The sequence below is a fragment of the Aquarana catesbeiana genome, linkage group LG03 (assembly GCF_042186555.1).
Source record: "Aquarana catesbeiana isolate 2022-GZ linkage group LG03, ASM4218655v1, whole genome shotgun sequence".
Lineage (NCBI taxonomy): Eukaryota > Metazoa > Chordata > Amphibia > Anura > Ranidae > Aquarana > Aquarana catesbeiana.
Window position 1 is genome coordinate 108,364,090 of NC_133326.1, and position 14,985 is coordinate 108,379,074.

General features: G+C 44.6%; 1 protein-coding gene across 2 annotated transcripts in view; it reads right to left on the reverse strand.

Annotated features, from left to right (window-relative positions):
• Window positions 1-517: 517 nt before the first annotated feature.
• LOC141131547 (long-chain fatty acid transport protein 2-like) overlaps window positions 518-14,985 on the reverse strand; it is a 352,210-nt gene continuing 337,742 nt past the window's right edge. For both annotated transcript variants that reach the window (XM_073618930.1, XM_073618931.1), the window contains 2 exons: window positions 14,578-14,708; window positions 518-1,720 (listed from right to left, as the gene is read on the reverse strand). In XM_073618930.1, coding sequence (XP_073475031.1) covers window positions 1,544-1,720; window positions 14,578-14,708 — 308 coding nt within the window. In that variant the 3' untranslated portion in view covers window positions 518-1,543. The remainder of the gene's footprint in view (window positions 1,721-14,577; window positions 14,709-14,985) is intronic.

A 14,985-nucleotide genomic window follows, 5' to 3' on the forward strand; every position in this document is an offset into this window, starting at 1 on the left:
GTTTGTAGCTGCATCTATGGTACTGTATACTCTATTGACTATTCTTTGAAAGTTTTGGTTTCCGGTCTGCAGTTAAGCAGCAAAGCCCATGTGAACTGTGCACTGTCTGTTCTGTAGGGCTCTATTTAGAATTTCTAACAGGAGGTCATACTGTATTATTTACTAAAAGTTCAGTGTGACTAGTTGTAATGAGGACCTGCAATGCTGATGTAATGAGGTCTGAAATGATGAAGAATAAGAAATGACTAGCAGTAAAGACTGAGCCATGCTAAGGTGTGTTTAGATCTGTGCCCACCCATATGTATGTAGGGTTGTGTGTCTTGATAGATTTCTTCCTAATGGACTTGTGGATACAACAGAATGGCACAGTTATAGCGGGTGGGCTACAAATCAGTGAATGCAGAACAATGGGTAAAATAAGAGAAGGTATTCTGTTTTCATTAACACACTTACTCACAGGTGAAGCTCAAAATATGGGGCTTAAATAATAAAGCAAAATAAAAATCACTGGACCAGCTCATGTGAAAATGTTGGCTTTATTTCAAAAATTATTTTTAAACTTACACATACAATCGACCAAGATTATATAATGTATTTCATAGCAAGCCAGAGTCATTTGAGAACCAAATATGTGGGTTAACATTGATCCATTGAAGGTTTTGGCCCAGTCACCCTTATGGATTGTGGCAATTTGCACTAAAAGGCCCCAGAGTAAATGCGTTATCACAATACATTTCAATGCATCTTATGTGCAAAAATGAATTTTTTGTTGCAGGGGATGCCTGATATCTGACTTGTATCTTAGTGTAAACTTCTGGGAAAATCAGTGTGCCAATCACACAAGCAGGAAATTATGTTTCTGGGGGGCGTTCTGTACACATTCTGTGCACGTGTCTCATAGGAGACCATGCTAAATGGACTGTAGTGCGTTTCTGCAAAAAAGCACCAAAAAACACATAGGTGTGAACCAGGCCTTAGTATGCAACCATTTATAGCACCATACATTACACCTACAGCAGGTACTTCACATAGCTCAAAGATTTGGCTGCTGGCACCTAGATTGTCAGATTCTAAATTAATTTTAAAGCCACGTCAATTATAGCAAAACTTCGGGCTCCATCTATCCCATTCCTCACCTCCTACACCATCCCTGCCTTTTTTTATTCACCTAAAGCTGCAGTCACATGACACTTTTATCCTTATCTTCTCTCTTCTACTGTTTACAGGAGATGGGGACCTTCTTTCAGTGTCCATGTCAATGACTGCGTGATGTTGACACTTTCTATTGGCTGTCCAGTGGCGGGGTCCTCTCAGGACTATGATGAGAAGTGACATCAGCGGACCAGCTGCAGTGGGTGTATCTGCAGGGGCCCCCGAAACCTGAAATCCGTGCAGGCAAGGGATCAGGACTGCAGACTCACGTGAGTATTTTTTGCTTTACAAGGTAGGAAAAATAAAATGTGCAGGATGGATTGAAGGGGGTGGGAAGGGGTTTGATGGTTGCCCAGAGATGGGAACTTAACCATTATAGGGTACCATCACATTACAGTTTAAATTTTTTCTCCAAAATGGCTTGATACATATTGTTAGTCATTGGTACATAAGATTTAACATTTTCATCCAAGAAATACAGAGGATCTCTTATTACGTCAGGGTTGAAGCCTTCCTTGACCAGTCCCACTTTATTATGTTTATAGGTGCCAGTCACTTCCATGTATTCCTGAATGAAATAAACAAGGAAATCAGTGAAAATGTTTGCATTTAGTCATATTATCACAATTCCATTCATTTTGTGTTAAAATAGAACTAAAGGCAAAACTTCTTATTTCTGTCTGTGTTGCTGTTGGAGAGTTCCCTTAGTTTCCTTTTTGCTAAAATCTGGTTAGCGGGACAGGTTTTGAGGATATCAGTAAAAACCTGACACCTGAACCCCTTTTTTGCAATACATTTTGAAAATTCCCAGGATACATACCCTAAAACCAAGTGTCTCCACTGCAGTTATGTCACAAGTCTGGATCCCTCCCCATTGGTGACGGTGGGTAGTTCTTGCTCCTGTCTAGACTGGTGTGCATGTTATGATGTGTGATGTCATGGTCTATATCATAAGCTTTCCATTGCAAGCCCAGGCTGCTTGGTAGCACACTCTACAGGGGTGTCATTGACAGCCTGGAATCACAGGAACAGAAGGAATGCACTGTGCTGGGGTGTGTCATTGACAGCCTGGAATCACAGGAACAGGAAGAGTGCACTCTATGGGGGTGTGTCATTGACAGCCTGGAATCCCAGGAACAGGAAGAGTGCACTCTATGGGGGTGTGTTATTGACAGCCTGGAATCACAGGAACAGGAAGAGTGCACTCTATGGGGGTGTGTTATTGACAGCCTGAAATCACAGGAACAGGAAGAAAGCACTCTATGGGGGTGTGTAATTGACAGCCTGGAATCACAGGAACAGGAAGAATACACTCTATGGGGGTGTGTCATTGACAGCCTGGAATCACAGGAACAGGAAGAGTGCACTCTATGGGGGTGTGTTATTGACAGCCTGAAATCACAGGAACAGGAAGAAAGCACTCTATGGGGGTGTGTAATTGACAGCCTGGAATCACAGGAACAGGAAGAATACACTCTATGGGGGTGTGTCATTGATAGCCTGGAATCACAGGAACAGGAAGAATGCACTCTATGGGGGGTGTGTTATTGACAGCCTGGAATCACAGAAACAGGAAGAGTGCACTCTTGTGTGTGTGTGGTGTCATTGACAGCCTGGAATCACAGGAACGGCAAGAGTTCACTATATGGGGGGTGTCATTCACAGACTGGAATCACAGGAACAGGAAGAATGCACTCTATGGGGGGGGGTGTCATTGACAGCCTGGAATCACAGGAACAGGAAGAATGCACTCTATAGGTTGTGTCATTGATTTCCTGTTTCTGTGATTCCAGGCTGAGTGCACTCTTGGGGGTGTGGGGGTGTCTTTGACAGCCTGGAATCACGGGAACGGGAAGAGTGCACTATATGGGGGTGTGTCATTGACAGCCTGGAATCACAGGAACAGGAAGAATGCAATCTATGGGGGTGTGTCATTGTTGTGCTTTGATAACTTTTATTTTGTCCACAAATGGGAGGAGAAGTGGCCTAAAGAAAAACTGGAATTATACTTTAAAAATTATATGTGTGATCCATTCAGTGGTTCTTTGGTTAGCACTCTCTGCTTGCAGTACTGAATCCTCAATTCAAATTATGGCTAAAGCATGTTCTCCCTATGCTCGTTTCCTCCCACACCTCAAAGATATGCTGGTAGGTTAACTCCAGTCCAACCTGTCCCTTGTATGAGTGAGTGTGTATGTACGGTATGCATATGAGATAGGGGCCTTCGATTATGGGCTCCTTGAAGTTGGGGCTGATGTGAATAAATGTATATGTTAATGGTAAGCACATATAGCAGAACATGCAGCTTCTTTGCAACCTAAAAGGCCCCTAGCTGTTTGGCAACCCTAGTGGCTATAGCTGCTGGCAGTAATCACATGTGAAAATACCACATGCCTGTTTTACCCAAGTCAATTGATGGATTTACTTGGGTGAAATCAGCCTGCCCATAGATGGTTCAAATCTCAGCCGGTGCCTGCTAAACTTGGCGAGATTCGAACCATCTGTGGCTGGTCTAATTTTACTGGGAAAAAAAAACCCCTCTGGGTGATCAATGTACGATGCAGATTTTACCAAACTGTGTTGCAGATTCGAACCTGTTTCTGCTCCTAAAAAAATAGCTGTTTTTTTTTTTTTACCATGTAATTTGCATACTGATACTGAATGGGAGGATCTGATTCATTAAAATCAGCTAGTGCACACTCAGTGTTCGGATGGGAAGTGTCTGTTTCCCTTTAGAAGTAATTGCAGGGGGTGCCTAAAATCTGAATTGCAAGAAATAACATTTTTGGAGGTGTTTTGTATACCAACTGTGTACAGAAGTCCTCCAGGTTGCCACACTACATTGGATTTTACAGAAAATGACAGTGCTGCAGATTAAAATGAAAAGATATTTTTTAAATAACATTAAATTACAATATTCCTTGTGTAGCAATTGTACGTGCTATTTTTTTTTATTTGCTACATTTTTTCCCATTAAAATTAAAGAAAAACTCCAGGCTCCTGTGTAAAAACTCAAAGTCAGCAGCTACAAAAAAACTATAGCTGTTGACGTTTAATAAACAGCCACTCACCTGTCTCACGATCCAGTGATAGGCTCACCTCAGCCGTTTTGACATCTCATCTTTTGTCTTTAGTGCTGGCACCTTAAGTATGGGCACCCGTCGGAATGCTTGCAGCTTCACAGCCAGGTGCCTACTGTGCATGCGTGAGTTGTGCTGCTTGTTGTGAATGGTCCCGTAGTCTTCTGGGACAAGTCACGTGTAACAGGAGACTGCAGGGAGGGAGGCGAAGGAAGAACTTCTACTTCCGATCACCTAGGCGATCGGAGCAGAAGTGGGAGCCGGTACCTGTCAAAATCGGGTACCCCCCACAAAAGTGCTAGTACTGAAAGAGGAGGGGGGCAGAAGCCTTAAAGCGGAACTTCCGCTTTTGGGTGGAGCTCCACTTTAAATTAAATTTATCCTTTACCTTTCTATGCATGTGAAATCTAGTACTGTATGTAATCAGTGTGGTCACATTTTTAGATACCATTACAAATGTTTTTATTAATGTGCTCAAACTGTATGGTCAACAAATTATTATAAACATGTATGTATGTGCAAACGCACAACTCCCCAGCACAAATATGAACAAAACGCCATAAGGCTCAAAACTCAACCAAAGTGTGTACAAATGTGACCAGAGATAAGGGAAATCATAAATGTAACATAATCCTACACAAGTCCATAATCCAAAAGTCCATATTCCTCTATGAATATAAAGAATGAGCACCATCAGAGTCAGCAGATTCTTTCCAGATTGCAGAATTGGTGTGATATTTGCTTTTAGACTTACATGTATGTAAAAGACATGGAAAGAGAAACAGCACCACAATTTAATAGTTTATCAGTGGCCCTTCTGGTTCCTTGCACGAGGCTATAGGAAGTGTCTTGGCTTGGAAAAGGCTGCCATCTAGTGGAATTGCATGACTAGGGTAGGTAAGAGCTCACTTGCTACTGTATTACCTCTGTAATCCCCACTCCCCCCCTTCCCCCCTCTAATTATCATTAATGACCGTGCAAGACATAAGTGGAGTTAAAATGGCCAAACACGGCCTATTTATTAAACATACACTTTCTTATAAACATAACCTAACCATAACTGACTTATCCAGCTATCAAGATTGGAGGTTCCTGACGGTGCCACCTTGCCAAATTTATTTTGTGTCTGAGGCACCAGATAGCTGAGCTGTGAACCCAGATGCAAATACCGGCTCGGAGCCTAAACCAGCTGACCTCAGACACCCACTGGTCTTAACAATGATATGTGTTGTACCGTACCCACTCGAGGACTCCATACCTCAGATGGATCCCCACCGTTTTCCCAATAACCATGAATAGACCTCCATCAAGGACCCCAACTGCCACAGCGCCCCAAGTGTAAAGCCTTACACTTGGGCGCCCCTCCACACCCGAACAGCTCGTTGTAGCCCATCTTCCAAATCTAACAGCCACAGATCAGTACCCACTGCATTAAGGTGGACACTATCACCACTAAGAAACTGCCAGGTGTCAGTCTCCAAATCCAGGTGTCGCATGACTAAACCCCCATTCTGAACAACAAACCTCCCTACTTCTTTGTTCACCTTGACCCGTGCCTTATTGATTTTTTCGACCGATCTGGCCATCCAAGACGTACGAGCCACGACATCTGACCAGAGAATATGCATACCAGGGAACGCAGTTTGAAGTCGAAGAAAGTCAAACTTTACGTCCCTGATAAGCTCTCTACTGGAGCGGAGGCCCAAATCGTTGCCCCCCACGTGAAGAATCAGAATATCGGGGCCCTATCCAACCTGGCAAAGTGAGTGACCTCCGGGACTACCCGGCCCCATAGCATACCCGGGACCCCGATCCAACGTACGTTACCCAAAGCACGAGGCAGACCTAACTGCCTGCCATTGAGTCTAACCTCTGCCCTCCTGGCCCCCCAAAACACAAAACACAAACAAAAAAAGAATGTCCCAGTATCCAAACGAGGCATCTCGGGGCACCTGAAAAGAAAAGAAAACACAGTGCACCCCAACACGACCTAGGAACAACAACATAAACAGCAGTACAGTAGAAGGAAAAAACCCACCCGCATAAAATTGTCTATAGCAAATACGGCCTAACATACGAGCAGAATCGGTTGGACTCCCACCTAACAATGCGTCTAATAATATTCTCATCCAATCCCCACTGGGACGCTTCAGTGGCCGCCCCAATACGAAAGCAGGTCTGTACGGAAGACAGCTACAAATTGAAATTTAGAGAGACACGAGCCATCCGAATGTAGGAACAGGGCACCACCAGTCTGCCGCCGAACCAGCCATTACCCCCAAAAAGCTGAATCCGATGACGTCCGTATGACGAAACGCGTAAGGCGGGACTATCTTGGCACGCACAACGTCACTTCCGCATACCTGTGGTTCCGGATACTAGGCCGGTGGAACGCAAGTGGTAGTTTTTTTCAGTAGCGCTGCGTCCCCGGACCATGTGAGCCTGCGAGCTCCCTCTCTGTCATTCTATTTCATTTTTTTTGGTTTATATTTGTTTAAATGGATTCAGTCATGGGACTGTAATATATAAATAAATTATTTATTAGAAACAAAGTTACGCTATGAAGGAATCTTTTGTATTTTTTACCTAAATACATGAAAGTGGATGCCTGGCTGGGATCTGTGCTACAGCAAAGGGCAGTGAGTCCTCCCTCCCTTCTCAACAAGTGGTTCTCCTGGATTGGGCTGAGTGGAAGAGTACTGGCACCAGGGAGATCGGGGCGATTAAAGGCTGAGGATTTACGCTCATACCCCTGCAGGGGCAGGGAGCTCCGGTGAGTGCAATCACATTGGGGGAAATTGCCCAAAAAATTACTGCGGGGTTCTCCATTGTTAAAGAATAATAATCGTCTGGGAAAGACGCTACACGATTTATTACACTGCAATCATATCATTATTTTGAACTTTTTGCACTATACAGCAGTTGGGACTAGATATATAATTTTTTGAATATTGTCTGAATATTTTTTAATTTTAATTTTTGTGATGAATTAATCTTTTTATGTACACATTTCTATATATCAGATTGTTTTGAATTTTTTTAGATATTTGCACATTAGTGCACTGTGTGGGTTGCACTGTGGTTTGACAACCAATCTATATCTGTTGTTTTTATTTTTACACATTTTTTAAGTATTGATTGTGTTTAATGTACAGCATTACTTGCAATTCCATTAATGATATATCACCCCACAATATTGGCTAATTTCTGATCAATTTATTATTTTTTAATTTATTACATATCTTTCAATTTTCGGGCATTGAGGTAGGATTGTACTACACATCACAGCACTTGGCACTTTAACATTCACACTCTACACAGCGCCATCCCCTCTATTCTGTTTTTTAAATAACAAAAAAGCACCAAACAATTGTCAGGCACCTTTTCCCCAATTACGCTGGCCAAAATGGCAAACACCTGCAACTAATTGGCAAACGTACGCGGGGTAAGCTGATATCTCCGCTGCTCCTCCTCCTCCTTTTTGCTTTTGTCTGGTTTAACCCTATCCAAATTGAATTTTTCTAAGGGGAGAAGGGAAAATATTTCCACATACTGCCCTTTCCAGATTTTGTCATGCACCTCCTGTTTAAGATGAGTGCCGAGCGGTCCCTTGAAGCAAACGTACACTTCGCCGAATCCGCCAATCTCACCTGATCCGCCGTCTTGTCCGCCTCCTTCTCTTTCTCTGCCATCGCTATTGGTCCAAGCTCGGCACCCTCCATCTGCGTGCCAACCTGCGCCACTGGCGTGAGGGATGGCCCCTGTGCCGCCACCCCCTGTCCCCCCGGCAGGTCGCACGCCGTCACCAGAGCCCCATCTCTCACCGACCCCTCCAACCTGCTCAGCAATTCCCGCAAACATGCTAACACCTCACTCCCACTCACCCCAGAAGTCCGCGTACCCCCGAACCACGCGACCCCTGACCTTTGACCCCGACAAGACAGAAGGACAAAGAACAGACATAACATTAGAAGGGGACTCACCAGGCTGCACAGAACCAAGGGGCCCCCCAGCCGCAGATCCGGGATCCCTGGATGCAGCACGGCTCTCCTCCTTCAGCTCTCCGTCCTTCACACTGCTCATTACCCCCTCAGAACGCCAAGCTTCAGGGCTGCAGTCTCTTCTCCCTTCATCCGTTCGGCTCCTCCCCTCCACAGCAGCAGGCGATTCCTGCTGTGAACTCTGTCCATGGCTCCGAGGCGTCCCCCGAGCCGTGCTGGATCTCCGCCTCCCACCGGCATCATCACCGCTCACAGCTCCATCCTCCCTCCCAGGACCCGGCCGGGACCCAGAGGTAAACACCGCTGACTTTCTGGTACCAAGGGCAGACGTGCCCGACCTCCCCCGTCGTACGTCTCCTCCATGAGGAGGGCTGCTGGCCGCACCTGGAGACAGGATAGCTCCCGCAGCTGTAGCTCTCACGGACCAGCACATCGCCAGTGGATGCAGCCGCATGCTCCCGGACCCGGACAATGGAGGAGGTGACCGTGGCCCTGCGGTGGTGAGTGTCACCCCCTCCGTGGGCTCCGCTTCAGATGGGGATTCCTCCCAGGACTGCCCCTTGCAGAAGCTGGCGTGCGCTTAGCAGGGGGGCCTGGAGGGTCCACTTGTGGGCTCCCTAGCTGGCGCTGAGCCCTGGGGGTCCGATCTGGGCTAAATCACTCCAGAAGGCCGAGCCCTCTGAGCGAGTGGCGCGGAATGCCCCGCTTGCGGGGGGCTCTGGTGGACCCCCTGCAGAGTGGCTGCAACCTGGCTCTGGACCCAGTCTGTGCCATGAATGTCAGCAGCAGCCAAGTTGAGCCATCAGACGCTCCAAATCGTTCATTTTTGTTTTGTCTGTCTTTATAGCAGGAACCAGGACAGCAGATGCTCTTCTGATGATCTTCTCTCAGTAAGTGTCCCGGGACCTTTCCTTCTGGACAACTGACTACTGGTCCCACCCCGTCACACCCTCCTCTGAGCCAATAAGGCAATTGCCAGTACTAACACGTTACTTTAAATATGTTAACCCCTTACGACCGTTTCCCCTTCTCACCCTGTCATGTATGCCCTACGCTGATTCCGTTCCTCCTCTGCTCCGTGCATGTCTTTACATGCAAATTTTTGGATTACACACAGTGAGTGCATATTTTCTTTGTTTTTATTAGAACTAATAAACTACTACGCTTAGTCGGTGGCATAGTTTCTCTTTCCTTTTACATACAACACAAATTGAAGCCATTTTGTCAACGCCATAAATATCTTAGAGTAATGTAGAAAAAATGATCTGCACTCTGGTTGTTGCTCTTAAAATGTCTTCATTTTATTGAGTAGTCACAGTGAACAAACGCAGATTAAGTCAGTTGACGCGTTTCAGCCTATAAGGCCTAATGCCGTGTACACACGACTTTTCAACAGCAAAGGTCCGAGGGAACAAATCCGCCGGACAATTCCGTAGTGTGTGGGCTTCATCGGACCTTTTCTGTCGAAAAATCAGACGAAGTTTAGAAATAGAACATGTTTCAAATCTTTCCGACGGACTCGAGTCCGGTCAAAAAATCTGTTCGTCTGTATGCTAGTCCGACGGATGAACAACGATGCAAGGGCAGCTATTGGCTACTGGCTATGAACTTCCCTGTTCTAGTCCAGTTGTATGTCATCACGTTCGAATCAGTCAGACTTTCGTGTGATCGTGTGTAGGCAAGTCCGTTGTGTCGGAACTCCGTCAAAAAGTCCTTCTGAGTTCAGTCCGTCGAAAGTCTGCTCGTGTGTACACAGGATTAGTCATAACCACATTACAGACATAAAACTTTGAAATAAATACATTACATGCATGTGCATATTATCACTACAAGGTGTGTGAAAATTAGTGGCATACACATGGATCACCCAGCCGATTCTCTTTTTTGGATAATTGCCTGCGGTCAATTAAGACAATCAATGGTTGGAGCCTGTGATCTCTAGAGCTACTATTTATTTCAAAGTTGTCTGTAATGTGGTTATGACTAAGGCGTTATAGGCTGAAACGCGTCAACCGACTTAATCTGCGTTTGTTCACTGTGGCTAGTCAATAAAATGAAGAAATTTTAAGAGCAACAACCGGAGTGCGGATCATTTTTTCTACATTATTCTACTCTACTCTACTCTTACTCTAGCCAGCAACTGTGGATCGAGCACCCAGGAGCTCTGCTATCTATTTGGTGTATGGGTAGTAGCACTAACTTTTCTGTTTATAAATATCTTAGACCCTGTTCACACTTGGGCGATTAGGAATCACGGGCACATTTGGTGCAATTCTGTCAGCGACTCCAAATCGCAGGCAAAAAATGTGACGTGTCCCAAATGCGGTGCAGATTTGGCACGATTGTGGTCCAACAAAAACGCACATACAAAAATGCACCTGGTACAGGGCCAAAGTTTGGATCCTAAGTTTCTATGCCGCAACAAATGCGCATAGGACAGCTCATTCAAGTGACTGGCAGCCCTATGCGTGACAAGTAGAATCCCATGAAAATCACCCTCACAAAATTGCGAGTGAGAACATTAGTTCCCGCTAGACGAAGTGTGAACGGAGCACTAAAGCGATAGAAAATCACAGTTCTTGTTTTTTTTTTTTGCAAGGTAAAGGAATAATGTGCTAGTGTCTATTGCATACTAGCACATTATGTGAATCTTACCCTGAAATTATGCATTTCAGCAACTCACTGTCACCAATGAAGGTGCTCCTATCTTCACCCGTCTTCCTTCCGTGTGAAGTGACCGGAGCCGCCGCCGTTTACAGCACAGGACTCTGAAGGGTATGCTGTTTCTTCAGAGTGCATGCGCTGGTGACGTCACCAGCTGCATGTAAAGTAAATATCTCTTAAACGGTACACCTAAAAGGTAGAAATCATGCATGGTAGTTTACTCCCACTTTAAAGCGGAACTTCAGTAATTTCTTCATCTTTCCATCTATTAAATATTCTGCCCTTGTCGTTTTTTAACTTTGGATAGTAAAGTATATATTTTCTGCCAGTAAATATATACAGCCCACTTCCTGTTTCTTGTCTGGCAAAAAGCCTAGGCTTATGACATCACGCACAGCTATCTCTCTAACTCTTGTGAGAGTTTGCAGGAAGGGAGGGGGGAATAAGTCATATAAGGGGCAATAAGAGCTGCAGAGCTCGAGGTGTGTAAATCCAAGAAGTGAACAGGCAACAGCTTCAGCTGCCCACATTTAAAATGGATGCAGCCAGACTTAGTGCAGGGAAATTTCTGAAGCATATTTGGCAAGTACATAATCACAGTATATATAAAATAATATGCAAAGTGGTTGGAGGGGAGCTTCAGAATGGCAAAGAAATTATGTGAGCAGACTGCAGTTCCTCTTTAACCACTTCAGCCCCGGAGGGATTTACCCCCTTCCTGACTGGACCATTTTTTGCAATATAGCACTGCGTCGCTTTAACTGACAATTACTCGGTCGTGCGACGCTGTACCCAAACAAAATTGAAGTCCTTTTTTCCCACAAATAGAGCTTTCTTTTGGTGGTATTTGATCATCTCTTTGGTTTTTATTTTTTGAGCTATAAACAAAAAAAGAGCGACAAATTAAAAAAAAAAAACACATTATTTTCTACTTTTTGCTATAATAAATATCCCCAAATTTGTTTTCTTAAAAAAAAAATTTTTCCTCACTTTAGGCCGATATGTAATCTTCCACATATTTATGGTAAAAAAAAAATTTGCAATAAGCGTATATTGATTGGTTTGCGTAAAAGTTATAGCGTCTACAAAATAGGGGATGGGTTGATGGCATTTTTTTTTTACTAGTAATGGCAGCGATCAGTGATTTTTATTGGTACTGTGACATTGCGGCGAACAGATCGGACACTTTTGACACTTTTTTGGGACCACTGACATTTACACAGCGATCAGTGCTAAAAATAGCCACTGATTACTGTATAAATGTCACTGGCAGGGAAGGGGTTAACACTAGGGGGCAATCAAGGGGTTAAATGTGTCCTAGCGTTTTCTAACGGGGGTGGGGGGGGGGGTGGGACTGCCTGGGGGAGGAGACTGATCGGTGTTCCTATATATTAGAAACACACAATCTGTCTCCTCTCCCCTGTCAGAATGTGGATTTGTGTGTTTCTGTCAGGAGTGATCTTGTGTGCCCGGCGGACATACCCCTTAAAGTGGCCGCCGTACAGCTACGGCGATTCGTGCAGGGGAGCCATTCTGCCACTGTTTCACGGCGGGTGGTCGGCAAGCGGTTAAGGAGTAACCTCTGTTTAGAAAAAAAAAGCCCTTCCAAGTGATCAATGTACAATGCATTGTACGCTGAGCTTAAAATAAACGCTGAGCTTAAAATATGCCTCTAAACGTCCTAATGTGCATGGACACAGGATAACATTGAGCTGCTTATACAGGCAACACACAAAATTCCTGTAGAAGCAGCAATTTTTTTAAGTCCAGTGTGCATGGACACTCAATGTGCACAGTGACTTTTTCATTATTAACCCACTGATGCACTTGCAGTGCATCAGCGGATTTTAATAACATTCAATTACAATAAAGCTTATTTAACAATTGTATATGCTATTTTTTTATTTACTTTTTTTGTGGAGTTATCTTTTAAGTATGCAGTGCCAGTTAATTGAATCAGTTAAGACCATGTCGCACTTAAAGCCTCTAAACCATAAGTAAAAACATCCAAATTGCATTTGAAGGCCTCACTGCAGTTGTCAAACGCCTCGTTTTGTTTTTTCTTCCTCTAAACACCCCTCTATGTTAGCCTATGCATCCATGCTCACATAGGCATTTACAGGTGTATAGAAGCAGGGGCGTTTAGGGGCAGAAATCTGATGGCACCAAAATCGTGTTCAGGAGAGGAGCGTTTGGGCTGGAAAAAGGGTGCCTAAATGCTAGGCATGTTTAGCTCTTGAGTGTTTTTTAACCGCTTGCCGCCCACCATATAGCAGAATGACGGCGACAAAGTGGTTTTAATACCCTGACCGGATGTCATGTGACGTGATCAGGATATTAAGTCGCTGCACGCCCCCGGGGGCGCGCATTGCAGCGATCATTGTTGCGGTGTGTCACTCTGACACACCGCAACTCCAATCTAGGTAAAGAGTCTCTGATGGAGACTCTTTACCACGTGATCAGCTGTGTCCAATCACGGCTGATCACGATGTAAATAGGAAGAGCCGGTGATCGGCTTTTCCTCACTCGCGTCTGACAGACGCGAGTAGAGGAGAGCCGATCGGCTGCTCTCCTGACAAGGGGGGTCTGTGCTGATGGTTTATCAGCACAGCACCCCCTCGGATCCCACCCAGGACCACCAGGGAAGCTGCCCAGGACCACCAGGATAACCACCACACTGGACCACCAGGTATGCCCCCTAGACCCCCAGGGAAATACTAATCAATGCCCAGGCAGCTGCCAATCAGTGCTCATTTATAATGCCTACCACTGCCAGTGCCACCAGGGATGCCTATCAGTGCCTCATATCAGTGCCGCATATCAGTGCCCATCAGTGCCACGTATCAGTGCCCAGCAGTGTCGCCTATTATTGCCCATCAGTGCCCATCAGTGCAGCCTATCAGTGCCACCCATAAGAACCCATCTTTGCAGCCTTTCAGTGCCCAGTGTCGCCTATCAGTGCCCACCAGTGCCACCCATGAGTGCCCATCAGTGCCGGCTATCAATGCCCATCAGTGCTGCATATCAGTGCCACCCATCAGTGCCGCCTACCAGTGCCCATCAGTGCCGCATATCAGTGCCCATCATCAGTGTCCGTCAGTGCCCGCTCATTGGTGCCACCTCATCGGTGCCACCTTATCAATGCCTGTCAGTGCCGCCTTATCAGTGCCCATCAGTGAAAGAGAAAACTTACTTATTTACAAATTTTTTTTAACAGAAACAAAAGCAAAACTTTTATTTTTTTCAAAATTTTCGGTCTTTTTTTATTTGTTTAGCAAAAAACAAAAACTGCAGAGGTGATCAAATACCACCAAAAGAAAGCTCTATTTGTGGGAACAAAATGATAAAAATTTAGTTTGGGTACAGTGATGGATGACCGCGCAATTGTCATTCAAACTGCGACAGCGCTGAAAGCTGAAAATTGGTCTGGGCAGGAAGGTGTATAAGTGCCCTGTATTGAAGTGGTTAATTCCAATAGCCAGAATAAGTTCATAATCTGGCCAATAAAATGGATGGATGCCCAAATGCTTGATGCACCTAAAACATATTTGAAAATTGTGGCTTTAAGCGCATTTTTAACGCTGCTTTTCTCCAGTCTGGAGAAAGGCGTTAATAAGAGCCTTGTATGCATGGTGCCTTAGGGATATTAGTAGATTTCATGCTGCTAAAAAAGTTCTCACCTGTATTCTGATAAAACGAGGTCTGGCATAATTGGGAAGATAGTCTGTAACTTTTGCATATAGTTTTTCACCATCGAATGATCTGCCTTCTTTTAGTGTAACTGATGCCATTCCAATTCTGCCTTCATGATCTGAAAATGATAACAATATATATAATATAACAATCAAATATGCATTACATTTTATGTACAGTTAGTCACCTTTATCCAATTGAAGACCAAGCTTTTTCTGGCACTTTTTGTTTACAAGTTTAAATCAGTATTTTTTTCTAGATAATGACTTGGGACACCCAAACATTATACATTTTTTTTTTAGCAGAGACCCTAGAGAATAAAATGGCGACTGTTGCAATTTTTTATGTCACACGGTATTTGCGCAGCAGTTTTTCAAACACAATATTTTTGGAAA